Source organism: Aythya ferina (assembly GCF_964211825.1).
Source record: "Aythya ferina genome assembly, chromosome: 7".
Classification (NCBI taxonomy): Eukaryota; Metazoa; Chordata; class Aves; order Anseriformes; family Anatidae; genus Aythya; species Aythya ferina.
Genome location: NC_140302.1, coordinates 16,868,503 through 16,879,144, shown reverse-complemented (window position 1 = coordinate 16,879,144; position 10,642 = coordinate 16,868,503). Strand labels below are relative to the sequence as shown.

General features: G+C 42.5%; 1 protein-coding gene across 1 annotated transcript; it reads left to right on the top strand.

The window, feature by feature from the left end:
* The first annotated feature begins 462 nt into the window (after positions 1 to 462).
* EIF3F (eukaryotic translation initiation factor 3 subunit F) lies at positions 463 to 5,181 on the top strand. The gene is made up of 8 exons (XM_084526766.1): positions 463 to 838; positions 931 to 1,001; positions 1,079 to 1,158; positions 2,168 to 2,305; positions 3,352 to 3,443; positions 3,646 to 3,782; positions 3,915 to 4,028; positions 4,793 to 5,181. The coding sequence occupies exons 1-8, from the start codon at positions 478 to 480 to the stop codon at positions 4,868 to 4,870; spliced, it is 1,071 nt and encodes a 356-aa protein (XP_084382892.1). The 5' UTR covers positions 463 to 477; the 3' UTR covers positions 4,871 to 5,181.
* Positions 5,182 to 10,642: the final 5,461 nt, after the last annotated feature.

The window sequence follows — 10,642 nt, the reverse complement described above, 5'->3', positions numbered from 1 at the left end:
GCTGCAGCCACCTGCTGTCCCGTAGCGCTGTCGGAGGCTGCGTGGGGTAGGCTCTGAGCGAGGCCGGTCCGGGGCTTGCTCAGGGCGGGGACGCGCCGGGACAGGCGGCGCCCCCCGCCCCCCTGCGGCCGCTGCGCGCTGGCGCAGCGCCGCCCGAGTGCCTCAGGCTGACGGACGGGAGTTAAGAGCGGCGCCGCCCAATGAGCGAGCTGAGGGGCAGGGAGGCGGTGCGAGCCACGGCCCAATCAAAGAAGCTGCCGGCGCCCAGAGGGCGGGACCGAGGCCATGCTCCATCCGCAGCAGCGTGCTGTGCCCCAACGGGAGCACCACCCACACCCGTCCCCGCTGATTGGCTGCCGGCTGCCAGGCGGCCCTTAGCGCACCCGTTTCCCCAATAGCAACGCGGCGCTGCGTGACAGACACCCCGCTCAGCCAATCGCCATCCCGCCGCCCCTCCTACCCTCTCTCTTTCGCAAAATGGCGGCTCCGGCACCCGCTGCGGCCCCGGCGCCTCCCGCCGGCCCCCCGGCTCCCAGCCCGCCGGCGGCGCCCCCCGCAGCCGCCTCAGCCGCGCCCCCCCCCTCCGCGCCTCCCCCCGCCGCCGCCACCGCCCCCCCGGCCCCGGTCCCGGCCTCAACCCCAACCCCGACCCCGGCCCCAACTCCGGCGCCGCCGCCTCAGCCCCAGCCCCAGCCCGCCCCGCCGCTGTCCGCAGCGCTGTCGGGCCCCTTCCCCGGCGGGCGCGTGGTGCGGCTGCACCCGGTGGTGCTCGCCTCCATCGTCGACAGCTTCGAGCGGCGCAACGAGGGCGCGGCGCGGGTCATCGGCACGCTGCTGGGTGAGCGCCGCGGGGACGGGGCGGGGCGGGACAGGGCCGGGGGGGCGGCCGCCGAGCCCCTCAGCCCTGCTAACGGCGCCCTCTCCCCGCAGGCACCGTGGACAAGCACTCGGTGGAGGTGACCAACTGCTTCTCCGTGCCGCACAACGAGTCCGAGGATGAGGTAGGTTGGGACGGGGCTGCCCCCCCTGCGCTCCCCCTCGCCGCAAAGGGGTGACCCGGCCCTGTCCCGCTTTGCAGGTGGCGGTGGATATGGAGTTCGCCAAGAACATGTACGAGCTGCACAAGAAGGTGTCGCCCAGCGAGATCATCCTGGGCTGGTGAGTTCTGAGAGAGTCCCTGCACTGCTCAAAATACCTCCTCCTCCTCACAGTACGGCCCCTGTTAGACAGCCAGCCGTAAAAGCGCTCTAACTTAGAACAGGACACGCATCTGGAGTCCTGGAGGGTTTGGTTTTGCTTAGGGCTAGAAAAAGTATCACAAAAGTGAGCAAGAGAATGCTTGCGTGGATCTGCTATTGCCTAGCCACTTGTAATGCAGCCTGCACTGTGGGAGGTGACTGGTTGGAGTGAAGAACATAAAAGAGGAGCTTCGAGTTTAGCTTCAAAGGCCTCATGAGGAGTCTGATGTCACTCTGAGCACCTGGATGCTGAGAAAAGGTGGCAGGACTTGGTGATGCCAAGCAAGTCCAGTAGGGTGCAATAGGGACAGAACATGTGTGTGCGTGGATAGCTTTGTTAGGCTTTTCGTGTCTTCTCTGATGCTACAAAATAGCTTAATGCTGTTCCTGTGGAGCAAAATCCTGCAAGCACAGAATTCCTACCTTCCTCTGCAACCTCTTAATGGCATGGCAAAGTGCACTTCTAATGACAGGAGTTTTTCTGTGTATGTGGGAAGCTAATTGCAGAGCAGCTGAAGGAGCTAGATGAACAAGTCTTGCCTCCTGAACAGAGATGTGTGATTTGTTTAAGATCTACTTGGGTGGTCCAAATTTGCTTGGCATGCTTCTGTTTCCAAGGAAATAAAGGTTTGGTCCAGGCCATAGTGACCAATAACTGACTGTTCAGTATCTGATGGCGACTGGACTCTGTGGATAGTACTACAACGGCCCTTTGCACATTATGGGCATGTGTGCGCCCAGCCTGAACCCTACAATTCTAGGACAGCTGGCCATAAAGTTACAAATTCCTTAGTTAAAACACTTGTACTTACTATGCTCTGCAGCTCAGTGGTTGGAAATTAGGGTTTTAGGATACAAAGCTGTTAAATACCAAATGCTGGGCACTTGAATGTTAGAAGAATGGCTCTTCAATGTTTGCTTTTTTGAAGGTATGCAACCGGTCACGACATCACAGAACACTCTGTCCTGATCCACGAGTATTACAGCCGGGAAGCGCACAATCCAATCCACCTGACTGTGGACACAAGTCTGCAGAATTCACGCATGAGCATTAAAGCCTATGTCAGGTACTCTGGGAAGGGGCTGTCTGAATTACCAAGAAAGACCATATGAGAATAATGAGAAACTTAGTGGGCTGCAGTGTCCTCTATTTTGAACAATACTGTGCAGTAGCTGAACCATAACTGAGCCAGAGATCATAGCTTTCTTCCCACTGAAGTGTCTTGACCAGTGTATATATGTTGAAAGACTTAACCTTCATAAGGTGGTTCTTCATTGTGGGTGGAAAACTGGGTATTAACAGTGTTCTGAACATATTCATGGCACTTCACAGGATTCATATAGCTAGCATTAACGTCATTAACTTCCATCGTACTCTTTGAATGCTAGCCTTTATTCACTGAGCCTTACTGCTCAGCAGTCCAAGTTCTAGTGCAATCAGAATGTGATTGAAAGAACATCTTATTGATCAGTCTTTTTTCCCCTCACCCCTTCCATTTGCAATTATCAACTGATAATAGAGATTAGATACTATGAAATGAAACTATTGCACCTCACTGTTCTTCCCCGTACTTGTTGAAGAACTCTCCTCCTTCCAAGATAAAACCCCAGCCTTTCTTGTAGCAGAAATCATTCTGCTTCGTGCCTGTTCATCTTCAAAAAGAAAGCTGTTCCATGACATCTTCCATACTGAAAGCGTAAACAAACTTTAAATACTCTCAATAATAATACGGAGTTTTGTTCTTGAATTTTTGTCCTATTTTTGTTTGTCCCTTAAATGATTTCTCAAAGAGCATGGAGTATTCCAGGACAGAAAAAATAAGCGCTGTACAAGCCAGAAGAAACTGGCTAAGATAGCACCTAGCGCTTCATGTTGTCATGTCAACAAATGTCAGACCAGCTAGGAATATTCTTAGATAAAATGAGCAGTTACTAATATGCTTGTATTGATTTTCTGTCCTCACTTATTCTGGGTCTTCATATTGCTGATTTTAGTGAGAATGAGTAACCAACACTTGCTCAGACATCAGTGCTAATAGAGATCACTGAGATGGAAGTATATTATTCCCTTTCTTTTATATGTCAATACTGAAAACTTTTTCTTTTCTCCTAGTGCCCCGATGGGAGTCCCTGGTAAAACTATGGGCGTGATGTTCACACCTCTAACAGTGAAGTATGTTTATTATGATACAGAGCGGATAGGAGGTGAATGTTTTCTTCCTATTTTGATTCTAACCATTATTGTGACACTGTTCAAGTACTTTTCTTTTTTTAATCCTGGTAAAACTGCCATTCTGCAGGGAATTAAACAGTCTTACTTAGCCATCTAAAAATCTGCAACAAGTTAAGGATTTAAGTTGTCCTCAGTGGCATTCAGTTTTCTTACTGATCCTTCTTTTGCTTCCAGTGGATCTTATCATGAAGACTTGTTTTAGCCCTAATCGAGTGATTGGCTTGTCCAGTGACTTACAACAGGTGGGGTCAGCCTCGGCCAGGATTCAGGATACCCTGACTATGGTGCTGCAGTATGCAGAGGATGTATTGGTAAGGCCAACTATTAATGACGCAGCAGATAAGTTTGATATACGATTACACATCTGTTTTTTCTTTTTCTATGTTTTCTTTCTGGATCGTAAACTCAAAGGGTTTTACTCACGCTAAGTTTCTTATGTGTAGTCAGGCAAAGTGGCTGCTGACAACACTGTTGGGCGTTTCTTGATGGATCTTATTAACCAGGTGCCAAAGATTTCAGCAGAGGACTTTGAGACAATGCTAAACAGCAACATTAATGTAAGTTTGTCGTCTTATTTTTTCAGTGTATTGCCAATAATTTTGAAAATCTGTCCTACAGACACAGATTTGTCTATGATCAAAACTACTCTTTCATACCAACGTGTTCATAGAAAATACAGCCCTTTCTCATCTCTAATTTGATGTTTTAAAAGCTGAAGGTGGATGAAGGAGCTCATTATAATTTAAAGACAACTGCAAATGAGAGAATTAATTTAAAAGCACTTATGAATTATGCAAGTAATCTGAAAGGCAGCGCTGATTGTTTTTTTAGAGTGGCAGGAAAATATGAATTACCAAGCTTAATGCATTATAGATTTCAAGGATAATTGGTGATTTGCCACCTTTCTTTGCCTGAGCTGAAGTTCTTGTCTCATTACATGACGCTTAGAGCATGAGCAAGGTTTTAGTGTGCTACCTCATTTCTGTCACAGATTTTTAGAAGGCTAAGTTTCTGAATCTGTTGTTCATCCGTCGTCTGCAAGACCAGAAATAATTTTTAATTTTGCTTATACCCTTTGACTTGCCTGGTTAACATGGGTGAACTCAGAGTTAAACTTTCACAAGTAGTGTCTCATGTTCCAGGAATACCAAAACCTCCTTCCTGTGAGGGAAGCATTCCTCAGGGCAGGACACTGAAGACAGCAATAGTTCCAGTAGCTGATTTTACACTGCTTTACAGCTGTTAAAAATTCACATCTCCATAATAGGCTATAATCTTTGTTAATATTTCTGATCATTGCTTTTATTTCCCTTCCTCTCAGGACCTGCTGATGGTAACCTACTTGGCAAACCTCACGCAGTCACAGATTGCTCTCAATGAAAAACTTCTGAGTTTATAAAGAAACTTCTGCCACTCGACCCTTCCTTCAAAAAGCCTCAAGAATGAGCAGATCACCACTTCTGTGGTGGTACAAATTGCCTTGGACCATAACTTAATTACCTAGATGACTTGGTTTATGTCTTTATTTCTACTTCCCTGAAAAAGCCCTAAGAGTGCAGGTAATGAACAGGAACTCATGCAGACTGGATGAGCCCACTATCTTAAAATGGAATAAGTGAATCTTTTGTCTTCTGGGTTTACTTACTTGTATTACAAAATACAGCTTTATTGTAAGAATTTGAAATAAAAGTTCAATTTTATTGGCAAGAACACCTGTCCAGAAAAAAAAATGTTCTCCTTTTTTTAGTATAATGAATCTCCTTTTGGAGGAAAGAGGGGATAACATGGTATCAGGAATACAAATTAAAGTGGATGCAAGTCATCTCAAATTCTGCAGCTTTCTTTGTTTTCCCCCTAACTTTTAAAGCACACAGGAAGGCATCTTGCACTGCACATAATATACTTTTCCAGAGGGACTACAGAACAGTCACTGGCTCATAAATGGTGCTGTATATATGGCCTTCATTGATGGGATATGAGACACCAGATTAAGTTTACATTGCTCTATTATTTCTATGCATATTTGATCCTTCGGGAAAGGAAATAAAGTATAATGGAATTACACCCTCATAAAGTAGGGCTTCGGAGAATTGAACTAACAACTAAGTTCATATGGCTAGAAAACCTCACAAACCCTTGCTACTGGAATTTCCCTGTTTGCAAAAGAAAAGCACAGCAATATACTTTGGTGAGGGATGTCATCAAATAGGAATTCCCTCTTCCATGACCCTTGTACTGCTGGGTCAGAAACTTCCAATTTTTTCCCCCAAATCTATTTCACCTGGAATTAAGTTTTAGCAGAAGGAAAGCCATTCTGAATTGTAACTTTTTACAATTTCAGCTAATACACAACCTTTGGTAGTCTGTTCAGCTGTACTGTAGTGGATTCACGTAATACAGTAGAAGTACCCCTCTTCTACGACATACTTGTTCATGCTTATGTACTAATGACTATTTCTGATGCATTTGCACACATCTGTTTTGATAAATGAATTAGAAACATCATAGAGAAAGCTGCAAAGCCAGTGTTCACCTCAAATACCTTTGTGCAAAATTTGCCACATTCATCCAAAAGTGAGAAACCCATTAAAAATCTATAAATTCTGTTCTAGTTGTTCCTATCTGGGGAATTCCCTGAGTGGTTCAGTGCTAAATTCTAATTTCTAATTGCAAGGGCAAGGCACCTGAAAACTGAAAGCACAGCAAAGATTTCACCTCTTCAAAGTGAGCATTAAATGTGTTAAAACTTGCCTCATTTTTACTGGTCTCACTGATGTTTTGCTTCCCCTTCTCTTCTTTAAACTTAATATTCAATCTTTGGCCACTTACACACATTTTTCAGGTCACAGTGTTCTTTTTAAAATAAGCCTTGAAATAGATGGAGGAAAAGAATGAGCAGCAAAGCTGGATAGGTCTTTGATAACTATTGCAATAAGCAGAGGAAAAAGAGCATGTTATTTCTCTGATCTGTCCCTCTGTAGTAAACTCTTGTCATTCTCTGTTAAGAAAATTAACATGTAAGAAAGATTCGGAGTTGAAAGATTTCAAGTTGAAGAGCTATTCTATTTAGTCAGCAGCTATGTACGAAATGCAAAGTTCTGCGAAGAAAGATCAATTTGTGGTCATTACTTACAGAAAAGGTATTGTGGAATTTCCCACAGTCCTTACAAGTACCTGAAGATGAACGATGATGCGTTACGAGGGATTGAAGCTGTCTCTTCCCGTGTGGAATGATGCACTGCAAAACCGGTGTGTCAGAAGAGCCCATTATCTGTAGGTTCAGCTGTGTGCTAGACATCACAGTGACAAATACAAAGAATTGGAGTAGAAAAACAGTTGCCATCTTAAAAACGCTATATTTGATTCCATCCATTCTGTTACTGGCTGAGTGGTGTATTGTAAACCTTGCTTTGCAGAATTTTCAAATTTCAGTGGCCACTCTTGTGAAGGACAATATTGCAAGCACAGTGTAATGCATCATTTTGCTTGATTGTAAAGCCTGTGCTGTGTCATTATTACTTAGGAGGCTGAAGAAAGAGGCATTGCCTTCTCTGAAGTTTGAAAATCTAGGCAAGAAATCCTAAAGGTCTTCTATTGCTCCACTGTAGGGAATCTCGTATCTAAAAACCAGAAATTGCATAAGTAACCTAGTGGAAAAAGCTTGGGAGTCAAGAAACATCAAGGATTTCAAGCTCTAATTTGCTATTATTTGTAAATCACTGAGTCCTTGGATCTACTAGGGGCATTTCTTCCTTTTCTGTTTAGGATGCATTTCTCCAAATAGTTTTGACAAAGCTATTGTTATTATTATTATTTTTTTAATTTATTGTTAATTATTTGTTAATTGTCTTTTCATTGAGCATGGTAACCTCTGATAACCTGCAGTTTAATTAGCATATAGACATGCTTTTTTTCTGACATTTTCCTAGTATAAGATTGTACTTGGTTGCCTCTTTGAGCAAGCGAATGTAAAATCCACAAGCACATGAAGGTACTCTGTGTAGTTTACCAAAATAAATACTTGCTGGATGAACTTTAATAGAAATGCCTTATTAAAACCACAATATTTCTGAAATGATTACAGTTTCAGCAGTAGAAACAAAAGTTGTATACCACAATGGAAATTGCAGATGCATGATGGTAATTAGCTTCCTTGTTGCTCTGTTGTGCTGCAAGGTTTGCAGATGACAATTAGATGATTCTTCATGAGAAGTTTGTGGATAGGCAGTATGCAACAGTCAGGTTTCCTATGACATCTGTAAAGTACTTAGGACTGATGATGCACAGAACAATTCTAGTAATGGTGACTGTAGGATTAGACTAAGATCTAAAGTAAGTCCTTGCGAACTGCATTGTGTTGGCTAAAAAAAAAAAACAATTACAGTCTGACATCCTAAATTCATGATGTGATGGAAGAAAAAGGCTAATGCCATGCATTTCTCCGAATAGAGAAAGAAGTTTGTGTTGCTAGTTGTATGTTTAACAGCCACTACTTCGTTGTCGCCACCTTCTCTGGTTCCCTGTATCCACTAGCTTTACTTCAGACGGAGTTTCCTGAATCATGAATTCAGTTCTTTCCTGTTTTGACCAACCACATCTTAAAATCTGTTTTAAATACACCTAAATACCCTTTGTCCTTATTAAATTTCAATTCATGTTCTTCCTGGTATTTATACATCTTGTGTTATAGATAGTCATCATGCAGCAGCCTTCCTTTTGCTACACTAAACATATTAAGCTGCATCTCCTCTCTTCTCCTGCCCTGTTTATGCTTTGTTCACTTAGCTGCCCATTTTAAACTTATTTTCAGTGTTTCTTGTTGGTACAGACCATACCTGTATCAGTGTATAGATCAATGGATATAAGAATATATTAATACTTCCCTGTTAGAAATTCCTTGTTTGCCTCTTGGTGTCTGTCATTTCCAATGGCTGAGCACCACCCTAATCCTTTCACTGCTGTCACTTGCAGTTGAACTCCAAATTACCATAGAAATTACTAATTTAAATGCATGACCTGGCATTACAGCACTTCTTAATTAGCAAATCTAGATGTTATAACGATCCCCATACTTATTCTGGTTTGAATTATTCTCAGTATTGGTGATACTTCAGTTTCATCCGCAGGTACCATTGGCTTGTTCCTAACTTTTAAGAACTTCATCAAGAGAAAACTTGGAATTGATCCCAGACCAACTTAGCAGAATTCAACAAATTCGTTTTTCAACATGGCCTTTGTGCTTACTTTCAAATTCTTCCTCCTTGGTCATGCTAATTTCCATCTTCTCTAGTTTAATTATGGGTTCTTCTTGTCAAGTCCAAGCGGCTTATACTGAGTTCCTCATTCAGAATAAACATGTCAGCCTGATCCAGCATGTCCAGTGATTCATCTTTAACATGAACATCTTTGTGTTTGGTTGTAAGCCTTGGAAAGTGGAGATAAGAGTAAGTGTTCTACGTTGTTGAAAGTAACAAATAAAACTTGTAATCTGCAATTTGATGTTTAAAAAGTATCCTTGCTGCCAGAATCACAATTTCATTTGCTGATTATTTCAGTATACTGGGATGAAGGTCACTAACTTTGCCATGTCAGCTGAGTCATTTAAGTTTCTTGGCAAAATCCTGCAGTCTGCTGCAAAATGTTGCGAGCCTGTGGATGGATGCCATCTACTTATTAGTAACGAATCTGAAATATGTGGTTTTAATCATGAGGAGTAAAACATCAGTGGTGAAAATTGTTGGACATGCTATTTCAAGTAATCTAGCAGAACAACCTGCTGTTCTCCTTGCATGCTCTGAGTAAGGATGAAGTGTCTATTTTTACTGTGGTTCCACCCAGCAGAACTGCGGACCTTGACGGCAGTTGTAAGGTTTGCATGAAACCCTGATGTTTGGACTAAGTGGGTGGAGTCCTAACATGACTAATTGGGTAGTAACTCTCATTTCAGCAAACCAAACATTTTCTGGAGTGAACTGTACTTGCTCTGCTCCCTGTTCACACAGGAGGTTAACTCAACAGCTAACTTTGACTATCTGCATTTTAATTACTGCAGTCACAAGGTACTGTAAGAGGGAAAATACCTTTAGTACTTAACTTTGACTTGGATCACTGCAGTATCTTGTTGGTTTGTTATACTTTGACCCATGGTTCAAAGCTGACCAGATCTTGTTGCTTACTGTGAACTATAGGAAACTTTCCCCTTTAACTGTACTGACTAAAATATAAGATCAAAAGCAATGCTTTATATTAAGCGTGAAGGACTCCAACCAGGATACACATCACTGAGAAGCAGCAATGCATTTAGCGTCCTATGTTACAGGCAATAAATTACTTGTGAGGGGGGGGGGAAAAGTTTTGTTTTGTATGTACTGATAGCACACAGTACAAGTATATAGTTGAGACAAGTTCCTCTGGGCCAGAATTCTGTCCAGTATCATGTCTTTGCAGAAGATGCAAGGATATTACAAAAGAGATGAGCAAGAGTTGGCCCCCTATTTTACTGACCTTGATTTTTCTAGAACTGGGAGGTTGTCTTGACTCTAGGGGGTTTAAGAAGCATTCCTAAATGTACAGCTCCAACTGTGGTAACAAGACAACGGATTTCCTTGAATATAGAGTGAAGTTTGATGACCACAATGGTCCCATTCCAATGCTTTAAAAGTCATTCCAGATATTCCTGTTAACAAACACACATGCAACACATTGAACATAGATTGGGATTCTTCAGATGTATGCTATTTTGTCTTCTCTCGCTCTTTTCCCACTTGTTTGTAAAAACAGATGGTTCCTTTTTTGAATAGTTCAAATCCAAACAGTCCACTAAATACAAGAGATAAAGAATCATGTTTTATAAGTGTGTTTGGTTCCTATAGAAACAGGAATTTTAATATATACCTATTCTGAAAGAAATGAGCTTAACAGAGGTAAAGTATACTACACATCTGCTGGAAGCGTAAATTGAAAAATGCGGTAAGGATTAAATTCTTAAAGCTGTTCATGATGTGTTCTGGACAAAGAAGATAAAAGCCCAATATTGCTGAAGATAGATCATTTATATTAGATTCTTTATATGTTTTTACGTGCTTTTCACTTGAAGTGGGCAGGCATGGTAAATTATTAGCCACCTATTTTCTGCTGCCTGCACCTAATGCTATTTTACAGACAAAGAGAA